This window comes from Oncorhynchus mykiss, chromosome 25, assembly GCF_057628025.1.
Source record: "Oncorhynchus mykiss isolate SJ-2025 chromosome 25, ASM5762802v1, whole genome shotgun sequence".
NCBI classification, from domain to species: domain Eukaryota; kingdom Metazoa; phylum Chordata; class Actinopteri; order Salmoniformes; family Salmonidae; genus Oncorhynchus; species Oncorhynchus mykiss.
The window spans coordinates 66,500,291-66,516,819 of record NC_143046.1 but is presented as its reverse complement, the minus strand read 5'-3'; the positions used below and the strand labels follow the sequence as shown (position 1 = coordinate 66,516,819).

The 16,529-nt window shown below is 42.4% G+C and overlaps 2 protein-coding genes across 2 annotated transcripts in view; one reads left to right on the top strand and one right to left on the bottom strand.

Moving 5' to 3' along the window:
- The first annotated feature begins 398 nt into the window (after positions 1-398).
- Positions 399-5,717, top strand: LOC110505560 (iron-sulfur cluster assembly 2 homolog, mitochondrial). The gene is made up of 4 exons (XM_021584858.3): positions 399-1,101; positions 3,580-3,754; positions 3,967-4,082; positions 5,117-5,717. The coding sequence occupies exons 1-4, from the start codon at positions 998-1,000 to the stop codon at positions 5,289-5,291; spliced, it is 570 nt and encodes a 189-aa protein (XP_021440533.3). The 5' UTR covers positions 399-997; the 3' UTR covers positions 5,292-5,717.
- A 1,418-nt stretch (positions 5,718-7,135) lies between these two features.
- Positions 7,136-16,529, bottom strand: part of LOC110505559 (echinoderm microtubule-associated protein-like 5) — a 65,711-nt gene continuing 56,317 nt past the window's right edge. The window contains exons 35-44 of the mRNA XM_090220800.1: positions 16,315-16,523; positions 15,725-15,882; positions 15,413-15,527; positions 15,109-15,297; positions 14,793-14,965; positions 14,497-14,659; positions 14,283-14,386; positions 13,481-13,634; positions 12,853-12,953; positions 7,136-12,648 (exon numbers count right to left, since the gene is read on the bottom strand). Of these exons, the coding sequence (XP_090076926.1) occupies positions 12,612-12,648; positions 12,853-12,953; positions 13,481-13,634; positions 14,283-14,386; positions 14,497-14,659; positions 14,793-14,965; positions 15,109-15,297; positions 15,413-15,527; positions 15,725-15,882; positions 16,315-16,523 (1,403 nt within the window). The 3' untranslated portion in view covers positions 7,136-12,611. The remainder of the gene's footprint in view (positions 12,649-12,852; positions 12,954-13,480; positions 13,635-14,282; positions 14,387-14,496; positions 14,660-14,792; positions 14,966-15,108; positions 15,298-15,412; positions 15,528-15,724; positions 15,883-16,314; positions 16,524-16,529) is intronic.

The window sequence follows — 16,529 nt, the reverse complement described above, 5'->3', positions numbered from 1 at the left end:
ACTATTTTCTACTGTTAGAATGTTTTGCAATTGCCTGCCATAGCCCCAAATAAAATGTAAACATTGGCTGGTTGGGGTCGCGAGAATTTTCAGATATCCAAATGAGGTCGTGGACGAAAAAAAAGTTTGGTAACCCTTAGACTACAGTAACAAATCCATCAATCCAACGTTCACGTGTTAACTACTTTCTATCTTCGTTTGAATATACACCGATATAACAAGTTGTGAAAAATATATATTAGGCGAACAAAACAACTTTTTAAAACACACCGCTTGGGTCCTTCAGGCACAGTTAGAATAAGCCAGATATTTCACCGGATGTATTAATGTGAAGCATTCCAGCCAGCATCTGGTTGGCGTTTCCACTCACTACCAAATATGGTGATGAGAGGAAGCCCAGTTGCCGGAGGTGGGAGAAGATTGAGCAATATGGATTTTGGCCGAAATTCTGCACATTTTCTCATCGATTAAACATTTGATCACCATACAGTTTTTTGTTGTTGCCAAAACTGGAATCGGTGTTTTGTAGACTACCCTTTGTCAACGTTTCTAAAAGGTGCGTTGTTTGGGAGTGCAAGGGCGAATTGCGTTACTGCACACGCGCACTTCACAGAGTAGGTATTCCCTAACAGAAATATGCAAATAAATGCTAGAACGCGACAATAGGATCTCACTAGCTCGTTCTTGGCTCTGTCCACCTCCTTGCTTGTTCTGCCCACGATGATTAATTTTCTCCCATTAGAAACGACAGGCTCTGGTCTATCTTGGGTTACTTATAAAACATCTTCTCTTCGCTTCGCTTCGCTTCGCTTCGCTTCAGGTGCAGGTGCAGGCCGACAGACACTCCTTGTCACAGGAAAATGTCGCGAATCTACAAGGTCCGCTGACTGGCGTTGAATGTAACGAATCAGATATTTTATATATTGCACGGTAGGCGTTTCTTGTGACGTAGTGACCAATCGTTTTCCGTCACTTGATCTGACGCCGCAGTTTCTCCATGTTGGGGGTGGGCTTTCTAGCTACAGTGTTATGGAAGATGTCATTCCTACTTCGAGGAGCTATGTTGAGTGCGACAAAGACAAGAGCATGGACCCTTGCTAGGTATACAATAAGCAATTATATGGGTATTGAAATATACGGGAATTGTTTAAGAAGGCATATAAACAACTTAATTCTGTCCATTCCGCTCTCTTAACATTACAGCATTGGTTATCATTTTGTGTCAGTCAAGCTTTCGTCATCTAGCTACGTAAAAGTTTGATTGCTGTTAATAAAACATCCTACCATCTAATCAGACAAATACTGGACTTAGTCAACGTTGTGTGTCTTGATCTAGCTACACATGGGTCTAGCCAGCTCTCATGATCCACTGAGCCTTTATACATGACCCCAAGGCTGGACCCATCCCTATAGGCTTTGGGACACAGGTTGGACTCCCAGAGTTGTGCATCGTTCAGATGGGTGGCGATGGAAAAAAATAACCTTACCACAATAGTAACCAACAGACTCCCGATGTTGTGTTCCAAAGCTAATGCCTCGATCACACCAACAGTGTATTTGCATTTTGGTACTCCGGAAATACATGAATTTCCAATGGAACGCTGCGTTTGCCTCGCAAGAGCAGTTGCAGTGTGTTCTCTGGTGCCTATGTTGGATTTATCCAACGTATGTGTAGACTGCTTGACAGAAATGGTAGCAGAAGGTGAATGTTGAACTTCTGATGATGCTGTCTACTATTTTACGCGAAAACTCAATTGGTGTGATCAAGGGATCACACTGACAGTGTTTTCACATTTTGGTACGCCAGAAGTACATTGATTTCCAATAGAATGCTGTGTTTGCCTTGTAGAATTGCGTTCTATGTGGTACCTACATTGGATTTATCAACAAATGCGTCAAACTGTAAGCATAGAATTTTGCACAAACGCCCTTTTTAAAATATATATATTTTTTAACCTTTATTTAACTAGACAAGTCAGTTAAGAACATACTCTTATTTATAATGACAGCCTACCAGGGAACAGTGGGTTAACTGCCTTGTTCAGGGGCAGAACAACAGATTTTTACCTTGTCAGCTCGGGCATTTGATCCAGCAACCTTCCAGTTACTGGCCCAACGCTCTAACCACTAGGCTACCTGCCACCCCTTCCCTGCAGCGAACGCCTCGATTACACCGATAGCGGCTTTGTGAAAAATGGTACGCAGCATCATCTGGATATGTGTGCAACAAAAGTTAAACATTCACCTTCTGCTACCATTTCTGTCAAGCATACAGGTTGACGCATAAGGGTTCCATTGGAAATGAATGTACTTCTGGTGTACCAAAATGCCATAACACTATCGGTGTGATCGAGGCGTAAGTAGTAGTAACTAGTAGACTGCACTGCTGTCAGTGTCACGTTAGGCCTTATATGTCAGTAGTATAGGCATAGAGTTGCATTAATTTGTACTTAGTTGGTCAGCATTAACTAGTTGATTCGTTTTTATTTGGATGAAGAAATATTTACAAATGAGTGGATTTGGCTATTTCAGCCACACCTGTTGCTGACAGGTTTATAAGATTTGAGCACATAGCCATGCAGTCTCCATAGACAGATATTGGCAGTAGAATGGCCTTACTGAAGAGCTCAGTGACTTTCAACGTGGCATCGTCATAGGATGCCACCTTTCCAGCAAGTCAGTTCGTAAAAATGTTGCCCTGCTAGATCTGCCCAGGTCAACTGTAAGTGCTGTTATTCTGAAGTGGAAATGTCTAAGAGCCGCGAAGTGGTAGGCCACACAAGCTCACAGAATGGGAACCCCGAGTGCTGTCCTCTGTTGCAACACTCACTACCGAGTTACAAACTGCCCTGGAAGCAACGTCAGCACAAGAACTGTTCGTCGGGAGCTTCATGAAATGAGCAACCATGGAAGCGCCGGCTGGAGTGGTGTAAAGCTCACCGCAATTGGACTACGCCCCCTGCCCGAATGGATAGTGCCAACTGTAAAGTTTGGTGGAAGAGGAATAATGGTCTCGGGCTGTTTTTCATGATTTGAGTTAGGACTCTTAGTTCCAGTGAAGGGAAATATTAACACTACAGCATACAGTGACATTCTAGATGATTATGTGCTTCCAACTTTATGGAAACACTTTGGGGAAGGGCCTTCCTGTTCCAGCATGACAATGCCCCCGTGCACAAAGCAAGGTCCATACAGAAATGGTTTGTCGAGATCGGTGTGGAAGAACTTGACTGGCCTGCACAGAGCCCTGACCGCAACCCTGCCAAACACCTTTGGGATGAAATGGAACCCCGACTGCGAGCCAACATCAGTGCCCGACCTCACTAATGCTCTTGTGACTGAATGGACGCAAGTCCCTGCAGCAATGTTCCAACATCTAGTGGAAAGCCTTCCCAGAAGAGTGGAGGCTGTTATAGCAGCAAAGGGGGACCAACTCCATATTAATGCCCATGATTTTAGAATGAGATGTTTGACGAGCAGGTGTCCACATACCTTTGGTCATATATTCAAAGTGAGTGATGTGTATGTCTTGAGCATCTTTGGTACTCTGATTTGACTGAATAATTGTATTTATTTTAGGGCCTCTGCTCCCCTTGTCACCAATGTGGGCCAACCAATATTACTGAGATGTTCCCAAAGGTCACAACCCCTCTACACAGATTTCTCTCGATTAAGCAGCACATCAGCCGAAGAGGAACCAGCAGAGTCCAGTCCAGTTGAAGAGAAAGTATACCTCAGTGCATCATGTGTTAAGGTTAGGGCAATTATTCACTCAAATTGCTTACATGTCATGTACAGTATATCATGTAGCTTCTCATTTGAAATAATTCCCATATGTGTGGGCTGTAAAGCTATGTTTTTATCGAGCACTCACTTTCACTTTCATCAACACTGATCAAGTGATACAAGGACACTCCACAATGTCAAGGACTGACATAATTACCCTTTTCTCTGTGTGTTGTTCAGAGGTTAGGAGAGATCATGGATAAGGGAGAGTACCTGAGAATACAGGTGGAAGGGGGAGGCTGCTCTGGGTTCCAGTACAAGTTTATCGTTGACAGTACTAGGAACGAGGATGACAGGTAATTGTCATTGATTGATTGTACCTCTGTAATCATTCAAGAAGACCTCATTATGAATGAACTATTTAATGTATTGAATGGCATGCAGCAGTAACACAATTATTTGTGCTAACACAATCATCATCTCAAATCAAATTTTATTGGTCACATACACATGGTTAGCAATGTTATTGCGAGTGTAGCAAAATGCTTGTGCTTCTAGTTCCAACAGTGCAGCAATATCTAACATGTAATCTAACAATTCCACAACAAATACCTACTACACACACATCTAAGTAAAGAAATGGAATAAGAATATATACATATATGGATGGGCAATGACAGAGTGGCATAGGCAAGATGCAATAGATGGTATAAAATACAGTATATACATATGAGTGATGCAAGGTATGTAAACATTATTAAAGTAGAATTATTAAAGTGGCTAGTGATCCATTTATTAAAGTGGCCAATGATTTCAAGTCTGTATGTAGGCAGCAGCCTCTCTGTGTTAGGGATGGCTGTTTAACAGTCTGATGGCCTTGAAATAGAAACTGTTTTTCAGTCTCTCGGTCCCAGCTTTGATGCACCTGTACTGACCTTGACTTCTGGATGTTAGTGTGGTGAACGGGCAGGGGCTTGGGTGGTTGTTGTCCTTGATCTTTTTGCCATTCCTGTGACATTGGGTGCTGTAGGTGTCCTTGAAGGCAGATAGTTTGCCCCCGGTGATGCGTTGTGCGGACTGCACTACCCTCTGGAGAGCCTTGCGGTTGTGGGCGGTGCAGTTGCCGTACCAGGCCTGACAGGCCTGACAGGATGCTCTCAATTATGCATCTGTAAAAGTTTGTGAGGGTTTTAGGTGACAAGCCAAATTTCTTCAGCGTCCTGAGGTTGAAGAGGCGCTGTTGCGCTTTCTTCACCACACAGTCTGTGGGTTTGTATAGCTGATCATTACACTGTGTTACATGCTATCGCTCTGTCCTCAATCCCTTCGAATTCTCCTTTTTTTAAATTCCATTCTAAACTCTTTCTACTGCACCCCATTCTTTTCTCAGGGTGTTTGAGCAGGGAGGGGTAGGGATCATTGTGGACCAAGATAGCCTGGAGTTTGTGAAAGGCTCGACACTGGACTATACTCATGAGCTGATCCGCTCCTCCTTCCAGATGCTGAAGAACCCCCAGGCAGACCACGGCTGCTCCTGCGGAACCTCCTTCTCAGTCAAGTTATGAGTCTCGGCCTGAGGCTTTCAGCTCTCAAACCCTCATCCCCTACATCCTTCACTAAGTCATAAAATTATATATTCAGAGACCGCGTTCTCATGGTTGCATAAATTATTACACAATTCACAGACGATACTTGTAGCAACTCAGCAACTAAAAACATTGACAGACTGGTGTATCTTTAGGTAAAGTATGCTTGATTACACATTAAACTAAGTGGATGAGAATGTGAGATTTTCTTGGATACAAATAGATGGATTAGTGTTACATTTCATTACAATATAAAACACTGTCTTATTGATTCATTATACATTTATACTAAATGAAGAATATGCTTTGGAGTGGTTTGAATGCGCAAGAGTGTATCCCGTACCTAGATGTGCTTGTATATATAAAAATGGGTCATATCTCTAACAATAAAATGTGTTAAAAGGATGTTACATGGATTTTTTATTTGGGATCAAATTGATGTTGGTGTATGTAAACTGGTCATAGAGTATACCACAGTATGAGTCATAATACCCATAAAACCTAGCAGTCAAACAGGGAAATGATTCCAATAGTTTTTCCACCATTCATTATTCCCATAGGGGATTTTAGAAACACTTAAAATAAAGTCTGTGTTTCATGTAGGCTTACCCTCTCATGAAGTTTTGATAACTGCAAATCCCACTAGGACAAGGTGATTTATCAATATATTTGCCTGGATTAACCACGCAAAAATTAAATGCAAATTAGCTGCTAATATGGCTATCATAAAGAACAACAAATACCATGATGATCTGGACGAGACTGCCGAATTGAGGCAAAGGTAAGAATCTCTGGATTAACTATCTGTTAGTTAAATGTAATAATGAATAAATTGGCAAAATATCTTTAAATTGACAATTATGTGAACTATCTTGTGCTAGTTTTAAATTGACACAATACCTGTTACCAAAAGTGTCAGCTAGAGATGACGTGCAGGATCTTGCAGCGATTTATAGTTTTGCATCATGCAAATGTTATTCACACCAGATACTGACAGATTTTCTGATCCAGACCCTACCTTTTTTTAGGTATCTGTGACCAACAGATTCACATCTGTATTCCCTGTCATGTGAAATCCATAGGTTAGGGCCTAATGAATTCCTTTGAATTGACTGATTTCCTTATGAACTATATGAACTCAGTTAAATCTTTGAAATTGTTTCATGTTGTGTTTATGTTTTTGTTTAGTGTAATTACCCATTGAATTGGGAGCTTTCTGATTCTGTCATGATGATGATTGAGTAGCTAGGAAGTGTGGTCAGTCAATCACAGATAGGTCTATCAATCAGCACTAGGTAACTACAGTACAGGAGTTCAAGTTTTCCATCACTGCGAAGGATTTCCATCATATGGATTTGTTTATAAAGGTTTTCAATTTTTTAAATATAAAACAATATTAAAAAGGAGGAATTAGTCAAACTCACAGTTTAAATGTACAAAATGATAATCTTTCCCGAAAATCATGATGGTCATGACTTTTTACATGAAAGGGGAAGTTAACTTGGCCCCTCAAACAATCTATCTGAGATTGACAGTTTTAGTCATGAGATTTTGTTGTTGTTGCTTTAACCCCTGCAACTACCATTAGGACAATACCATTTTAAATAGTCTTCTCTGTTTCGGAACATTAACGTCATTTTGTGAATGATAAGGGAATAATTTTTTCTGAACAGACTATCATCTCAACATTTTATTATTAGTTCAGCAAACCATCACATTTACATATCTTAGATCACTGCTGTATGCAAATAGTTACTGGATTGATATACCTTTTTGGTTGAGTTAGTACCCCTCTGCCTGATAAAGAACTTATGTTGTTGTCTTTTCATTTTCTTTATTAAAATGTGATTTAAGAAACATTTCACAAAAAATATACAAAATAATATTTACAAACTATATTTACATTGATGTAATGTAAATCAAATATGCAGTAAACATGTCATCTATTTAACAACATAATTAAAACAAGAGGGAAAACATTCTGCACATTTCATATTTTCAATTTACTCTGTTAGGTGTATCATATCTGGTTACAAGAAACATACACCTATATCCTTGTAAAAAATAGCCACTCACTTTTAAACATACAGTGCCTACAGGAAGTATTCATACCCCTTGACTTATTCCAGATTTTGTTGTGTTCCAGCCTGAATTAAAAATGTATTATATTATTATTTTCTCACCCATATACACATATTGACAAAGTGAAAACATGTTATTAAATGTATTGAAAATGAAATACAGAAATATCTAATTGACATAAGTATTCACACCCCTGAGTCAATACTTTGTAGAAGCACCTTTGGTGGCGATTATATTTTTGAGTCGTCTTTGGTACGCCTGTATCAGCTTTGCACATCTAGATTTGTGGATTTTCTCCCATTCTTCTTTGCAGATTTTCTCAAGCTCATAAATTAGATGGGGAGCGGCAGTGAACAGCAATCTTCAAGTCTTTCCACAGATTTTCAATGTGATTCAAGTGCGGGTTTTGACAATGCCACTCAAGGACTTTCACATTCTTGTTCTGAAGCCATTCCAGCATTGCTTTGGCTGTATGCTTGAGGTCATTTTCCTGTTGGAACATAAATATTTGCCTCAGTCTAAGATTGTTTGCACTCTGAAGCAGGTTCTCATCAAGGATTTGCCTGCATTTGGCTCCATTCATTGTTCCCTCTATCCTTACCAGTCTCCCAGTCGCTGCTGCTGAAAAGCATTCCCATAGCATAATGCTGCCACCACTGTTCTTCACAGTAGGGATGGTGCTAGAAGGGTGTTGAGCTGTGCCTGGTTTTCTCCAGACATAGTGCTTTGCATTCAGGCCTAAGAGTTACATTTTCATATCATCAGACCACATAATATTTTGCCTTATGCTCTCAGAGTCTTTCACATGCCTCTTTGCAAACTCCAGGCGCTCGGTCATGTGCCTTTTTTTGCTTCCATCTGGCCACTCCCATAAAGCCCATTTGTGAAGTGCATTTGTGAAGTGCTGTACAGACTGCTGTCCTTTTGATGGGTTCTCCCATCTCAGCCAAGGAACTCTGTAGTTCTGTCAAATTGATCATTGGGTTCTTGGTCAAATCAAATCAAAGTTTATTTGTCACGTGCGCTGAATACAACAGGTGTAGTAGACCTTACAGTGAAATCCTTATTTGTAAGTACAAGCCCTAACCAACAGTAGAATTTTTAAACAAAAAAATAGGTTTAAGTTAAACAATAGATAAGTAAAGAAATACTAAATAAAAAAACAGTAAAATGACAGTGAAAATAACAGTAGTGAGGCTATATACAGGTGGTACCGGTACAGAGTCAATGTGCGGGGGCACAAGTTAGTCGGGCTAATTGAGGTAATATGCACATGTGGATATAGTTAAAAAGCTACTATGCATAGATGATCAACAGAGAGTAGCAGCAGAGTAAAAGAAGGGGTTGGCGGTTGGGGGGGGGGGGACGACGACGACACAATGCAAATAGTCCGTATAGCCAATGTGCGGGGGCACCGGTTAATCGGGCTAATTGAGGTAATTAATATGTACATGAATGTATAGTTAAAGTGACTATGCATAGATGATAAACAAAGAGTAGCAACAGCGTAAAAGAGGGGTTGGGGGGGGGGTAGCCATTTGATTACCTGTTCAGCAGTCTTATGGCGTGGGGGTAAAAGCTTTTGAGAAGCCTTTTGGTCCTAGAGTTGGCACTCCGGTACCGCTTGCCATGCGGTAGTAGAGAGAACAGTCTATGGCTGGGGTCTTTGAACATTTTTAGGGCCTTCCTCTGACACCGCCTGGTATAGAGGTCCTGGATGGCAGACAGCTTAGTCCCAGTGATGTACTGGGCTGTACGCACTACCCTCTGTAGTGCCTTGCGGTCGGAGGCCGAGCAGTTGCCGTACCAGGCAGTGATGCAACCATGCTCTCAATGTTGCAGTTGTAGAAACTTTTGAGGATCTGAGGATCTGATAACAAATCTTTTCAGTCTTCTGAGGGGGGAATAGATTTTGTCGAGCCCTCTTCGCAACTGTCTTGATGTGTTTGGACCATTCTAGATTGTTGGTGATGTGGACACCAAGGAACTTGAAGCTCTCAACCTGCTCCACTACAGCCCTGTCGATGAGAATGGGTGCGTGCTCGGTCCTCCTTTTCCTGTCATCCACAATCATCTTTGTCTTGATTACATTGAGGGATAGGTTGTTATTCTGGTACCACCCGGCCAGGTCTCTAACCTCCTCCCTATAGGCTGTCTTGTCATTGTCGGTAATCAGGCCTACCACTGTTGTGTCGTCTGGAAACTTAATGGTGTTGTAGTCGTGCCTGGTCATGCAGTCGTGCGTGGACAGGGAGTACAGGAGGGGACTGAACATGCACCCCTGAGGTGCTCCAGTGTTGAGGATCAGCGTGGCAGATGTGTTGCTACCTACCCTCACCACCTGGGGGCGGCCCGTCAGGAAGTCCAGGATCCAGTTGCAGAGGGAGGTGTTTAGTCCCAGGATCCTTAGCTTAGTGATGAGCTTTGAGGGCACTATGGTGTTGAACGCTGAGATGTAGTCAATGAATAACATTCTCACGTAGGTGTTCCTTTTGTCCAGGTGAGAAAGGGCAGTGGAGTGCAATAGAGATTGCATCATCTGTTTATCTGTTTGAGCGGTATGCAAATTGAGGTGGGTCTAGGGTGTCTGGGATAATGGTGTTAATGTGAGCCATTACCAGCCTTTCAAAGCACTTCATGGCTACAGATGTGAGTGCTATGGGTTGGTAGTCATTTGGGCAGGTTACCTTAGTGCTCTTGGGCACAGGGACTATGGTGGTCTGCTTGAAGCATGTTGGTATTACAGACTCAATCAGGAACATGTTGAAAATGTCAGTGAAGACACCTGCCAGTTGGTAAGCACATGCCCGGAGCACACGTCCTGGTAATCCATCTGGCCCAGCGGCCTTGTGAATGTTAACCTGTTTAAAGGTCTTACATCGGCTACGGAGAGCGTGATCACACAGTCGTCCCGGAACTGCTGATGCTCTTGTGCATGTCTCAGTGTTTCTAGCATCGAAGCGAGCATAGAAGTGATTTAGCTCGTCTGCTAGGCTCGTGTCACTGTGCAGCTCGCGGCTGTGCTTCCCTTTGTAGTCTGTAATAGTTTGCAGGCCCTGCCACATCCGATGAGCATAGGAGCCGGTGTAGTACGATTCAATCTTAGTCCTGTATTGGCACTTTGCCTGTTTGATGGTTTGTCAGAGGGCATAGCAGGATTTCTTATAAACTTCCGGGTTAGAGTCCCACAACTTGAAAGCGGCAGCTCTAACCTTTAGCTCAGTGTGAATGTTGCCTGTAATCCATGGCTTCTGGTTAGGGTATGTACGCACAGTCACTGTAGGGACAACATCATCGATGCACTTATTGATAAAGCCAGTGACTGATGTGGTGTACTCCTCAATGCCATCGGAAGAATCCGAGAACATATTCCAGTCTGTGCTAGCAAAACAGCCCTGTAGCTTAGCATCTGCTTCATCTGACCACTTTTTTATAGACCGAGTCATTGGTGCTTCCTGCTTTAAGTTTTGCTCGTAAGCAGGAATCAGGAGGATATAGTTATGGTCAGATTTTCCCAATGGAGGGCGAGGGAGAGCTTTGTATGCGTCTCTGTGTGTGGAGTAAAGGTGGTCTAGAGTTTTTTTTCTCCTCTGGTTGCACATGTGACATGCTGGTAGAAATTAAGTAAAAACTGATTTAAGTCACCCCCCTGACCAAGGTCCTTCTTTCCTGGTTGCTCAGTTTGGTCAGACAGCAAGCTCTAGGCATAGTCGGGGTAGTTCCTTCTTTTTTAAATTTCCCAATGATGGACACCACTGTATTCTTGGAAATGTTCAACACCCTAGAAATGGTTTTATATCCTTCCCCAGATATATGCCTCATCACAATGCTATCTTGGCGCTCTACGGGCAGTTCCTTGGACTTCATGGTAGTTTCTGCTGTGACATTCTCTGTCAACTATGGGACCTTACATAGACATGTGTTTCTTTACAAATCAGGTCCAAACAATGGAATTGGCCACAGGTGGAATCCAATCAAGTTGTAGTGACAGCTGAAAGGAATGATCAAAGGAAATTGGATGCACCTGAGCTCAATTTGGAGTGTCATAGCAAATGTGTGTGAATACTTATGTAAATTAGATATTTCTGTATTAAATTTTCAATACAGTGCAAAACAAACATGTTTTCACCGTCATTATGGGCTATTGTGTGTAGATGGGTGAGAAAAAAACATTTAATCCATTTTGAATTCAGATTAATGAAACAAAATGTGGAATAAGTCAAGGGGTAGGAATACTTTCTGAAGGCACTGTATATCAATATGTATGCTCTTAATAATGTATCATAGCAGCACACTGAAAAATGATGAAAGGAAATATGCAACAGTGCATTGAAACATCAATTTTTAGCCTTTTTCCTTATCTGAGGAATTTGGTTGGACATGGAATCCGGTATTGTCTTTCGATAAGCCATACACTCCCATTGCACACATACACAAAGCCTCAAACAAGTATACACACACACAACATGTTATGAAGGGTTACAGCACAACCTAAAAGATCGCTACAACATGGTCACACACTGCTGGGGTTTTGAGGTTCAACCAGTGGACAACACGGTCACATACACAAATCATTAGGGTAACACAGTGACCAGGTCGGGTGTACAGTGCATAGTATGCTTTGGCATGCTGACATCCAGATCGTAACTGTGGATGTTACATTCAGGAGGAAGGCCACAGGAGTTTAAATCATTGGTAAAAAAAAATAAAACTAGAATTAGTCAAAAGAAAACCTCTGAAATTATGTAAAACAAACATCAAACCACTCCAAACCTCATCAGTCACTCCAGTAGATTAAGGCTAAGATAGTTTGTTACACGTCTTTAAAAATGGCATTTTCATCAGTCACATTTACTCGTACTAACTGGCAAAACTGCAATTTAGAATGTTGACACAGAAACACTCCACAATGACCATCAAAATCATGTGCAGGTGATATGAAAGGACGTTTTACAACTGTGATGTGATGTTTTGGAGGGATATTTTGCAACGGTCGTGACTCAATGTCCTCTACCTCAGGGCTTCTGAAAATGAGGCTCACGCAGACGATTGCACCTAGTGTTGAGGCAGTGAGTCATGATTACTAGCTGCCAGGTGCGTTGTCCGTTTTGACATGCTTGCCCCACAGCGAAGCGGGTTCTTCTCTCTGAATAGCCATGCTGGGAAAAGCCCATGCAGCCCCCTGGACTGGATGATGTGTCACTCCAGTTATGCATCTCAGTGTGGAGCATGGACGCACCTCCAGACAAACAGGCTGCAGAGGACACCGGAAAGGAAGACGCAAAACACACTTATTACTGTAACAGTTAGACAGCAGTCTAACCTACAGTATTTCATACACCATTACAATGTTTATTTAATTGTTAATTGCTGCAATGAACCAAAAACACTACTAATGACAATGTTGTAAATTGAGACTTTCAGAGGAATATTATACGAATAGAGATGGGAGTTCTACCTTCTATCGTCCCCGCCAGCACTAATGACGAAGCGATCCCCACTTGTGAAGCGAATATTAGTCAAGTGGGCTGAGTGGCCCAGAAAGCGTTTATGTTTGGCCTGCAGGGAACAAGAAGTGTTTTAACAAAATGGCTACCGCAAAATACCAGTAGCTGAGCTAAATTTAGACTGAATTTAGAATAGATGCATACTGTAGGTTAGGTGGCACTGTTATTATGTCATCCTGGTCAACCACAGGCACAATAACATCACACAGACACATGAATGGTACACATTGAAACCACAAACATAAGCCCGGAACACATTAGTGGAAGTTCACCAGCAAAATAAATAACTCCATTCAAATCAATGTCGAAAGCTACTATTTTATTTAAGTCAAAGTAAATCATGTAGACTACTGTCCAACATGATACAATTAATGAGTAGTCATTCAACAAGTATTAGCAGTTGTAAAAAATGTGCAGTATTACATTTTTGTAAGTGATGTAAATAAAGAAATATATTCTATTCTATAACTGTAAATGTATACATTTCTGCCATCTTGGATTCATAAGGTACAATTCAACCAGAATTCAATATTTACACAGAGACACAGATCAGCATCATAGAACACAGATTATACTTACAAACTTTTCTGGACATGGAAAGTCAAACAGCTTTACCATTCCAAAGTCATCGCCTGTGACGATGTTCAGGCCAGAGTGGGACACACAGGCACAGGTGACGTCTGCTTTGTCAGTGTTACGGGACCAGATCCCCACAACCTCGTCCCCCAGGACACTGACCAGACAGTGAAACATCACACGTTAGACAGGAAGTAACTCCAATGATCATGTGGTGCTTTGACGGGCCTTTTCTAAATGTTGAATTTGCTCAACTACTGTGTCCTCTTTCCTCAGTCCTCTCTCGCCCCCTTATGAAAAAGGTCAAAAGGTAATCGAGGAAAGGCGGCGAGGAGAAGGAACATGGACGAAAATGCGCTTGTATTAAATGAGACTCTACTCACACATCAACAGGCAAATGATGTTTACAGGGAAGGAATCCCTAAATAAATGCAAAGTGAGGATAAGTAGCATATCGTTTAACTGTTGCATGTTTTTCTCCTTTGAGAAAACAACAACTGCTTTAAACGGGATGTGACAGATATCACAACTCTTCCACGAAGAACTCAGGTAGGATACACATGACTGTCCTCGATGAAAGGTGGCTAACGAGGAGGCGAGGACACTCTTCCGTTCGCCTACTAACTAATTGCCACTCTCTTTGACCACTTGACCAATTATCGGTTTCCAGGTCACAGAGGAGAGAACAGACTTTTTCCCAAATGAGAAAAGGCCAGGGTGTAACCCCTGTGTCCTCAGTATGGATTACTTCATATGGCCACGTCAGTAGTGTGATTACTATGGCCTTAACATAACACACACTCACCTTGTCCATGTGGCCCAGGTTATCCTGTCTATGACTGCCTGCTCTGTGGCCTGCTTCCCAGATGGTACCTCATACACCAGCCGCTTGTAAGCACCAGTAGATATCTGTTTGGGTAATAGCAAATAATAATGCAGTCTGAATATTGTGAGAGTTTCATATTGGAGAGTTAGTACACATTTGCACAATCCTAGATACACAGATCTTGTGCCTCTACCTGAACATAGCAGCTGTCTGCAGAGAAGTCCATCTGCATGACAAAGCTGGGGATGTCCCTGCAGCAGTTAATACGGTTGAGTTGTGGTCCAAGCGTCAGGTCGTAGAAGTCAACCGCACTCTCACTGGAGCCCACTGCCAAGTAGCGTGAATCTGGACTGAACCTGAGGAAGAAACATGTTCAGTTGAAAATGTGTCCTCTGACACTTGTTCCAACACAGAGAAGAATACTCAGTACACTTGGGACAGGTTTCCCCATAATAATCACTGTGATTTTTTTATAGGGATCCCCCCCACCTGATATCTTGGATGGGGGAGCGGCGGTCCCTTTTCTTGCCCCAGATCTTGAGTGAGGTGACCAGCAGGATAATGAACTCTCCGTTCTTCATGCCGATGGCCACCATGTCCCCCTCAGGGCTGTAGGCCACCGTACGTGCTGGGTGGCCCAGGTTCACCTTGTTCAGCATCTTCTGTTACCCCCCAAAAGATTCAACACAGAGAAAGTCAACACACAAGGTTCTTATAGTGCCTCACTCACAACACATGAGTTGTACAATACATCTGTAAGAAAGATTCCATCAAAAAGCTAACAGGACACACAGAGGCTCCTGACCTTCTCTGGGATGTCCCACAGCCTCACAGTGCCATCCTCTGCAGCGGACAGGAACACATCCCGAGTGGGATGGGTGCCCACACCCCAGATCGGTCCATCCATGTGGCCGTTCACCAGGATGTTGCACGCCGCGTTCTTCTCCCCCACCTCAATGATCTCAGCATTCCTCGTTCCTACAAGGATTTTACCCTTCAACAGAAACAAGGGAAATGTGGATGAAAAATCCAGATGTGGACTTGATCCTTAACCAAAGCATGACCCATTACCATATTCTTCATTCCCAGTGGATGGTGGAGAGCCTTACCTTTCCTCTGCATACGGAGCGCACACAGTCTATGATCTGTCCGGTCTCCAGGCGAAAGGCTCTGCAACGCTTCAGCTCCTGGTCCCACAGCTTCAGAGCACCTCCTTCCTTTGACCTATAGGGGGCACCAAAACACAACACCATTGTGACTACTGTAAACCATTCAGGTTTCTTACAAAAACATATTTAGGAATGAGAGTAAGAAACCGTATTAAATAGCATACTTAGATGAATTAATCCAAATCAGTTTATTGAGTTCAGAGGGCTAACAATAGTGGTAGCTGGTACAGTGAGGAGAGGAGCAGTACTCACGGCCTTTCCTTGCCTCCTGTAACGATGAGGCCATCTCTTAGTGTGGTGTACATGGTGAATACAGGCCCTGTGTGGGCCTTAGCCACTACTCTCACTAGAATGTGCTCCTTCCACACACACACATCCCCACTAATAGTACCTGTAAATGTCAAGTTATTCTGAAACAAAAAACAAAAACTGCACTTATCTAGTGATCTGAAAGAGCAGAGGATCATTGCACAGACAATCAAGCAGTACAAGAACCAATTACATGGCATGTTATCAGTTGTTATCCGTATCATCGTTGTTAACCATAGCCAAGTATATTCAATAGGCTTTTATATGCATGTAATTATTTCTACATTTATCATATCATACTACACACCATTGTCATGCCTTTGAAATGAAAGGTAGGTTATATTCATATGTTTTCAACATGAATTCAAGTCATTAGGAAATAAATGAAATAAGTATAGTATGTCTTAACAATAAGCAAAATGTCAAAAATATTAACGCTGATTATACATATTCCATAGGGGAAATTGCATATGCGGTAACTGTATTGTCCGATTAGGTATCATATGGCCATAGAGAGTGGGGAATGGACTTACAGCCCCAAATGCCACAGAGAGCATGGTCTGCATGCGGGCGTCCTCTATGTTACTCATCATGCCCTTCTTACTGAGCAGAGCCCGGCCCGCCAGCGTCCAGAACCTCACATGCTTGACACCCACAGACACAAACTGGGTGTCCGAGTCTGGACGGAACTCCGCCACAAAGATCCGCTGAATGTGGCCCGACCGACTGGCCACGTTGGCACCTTGAG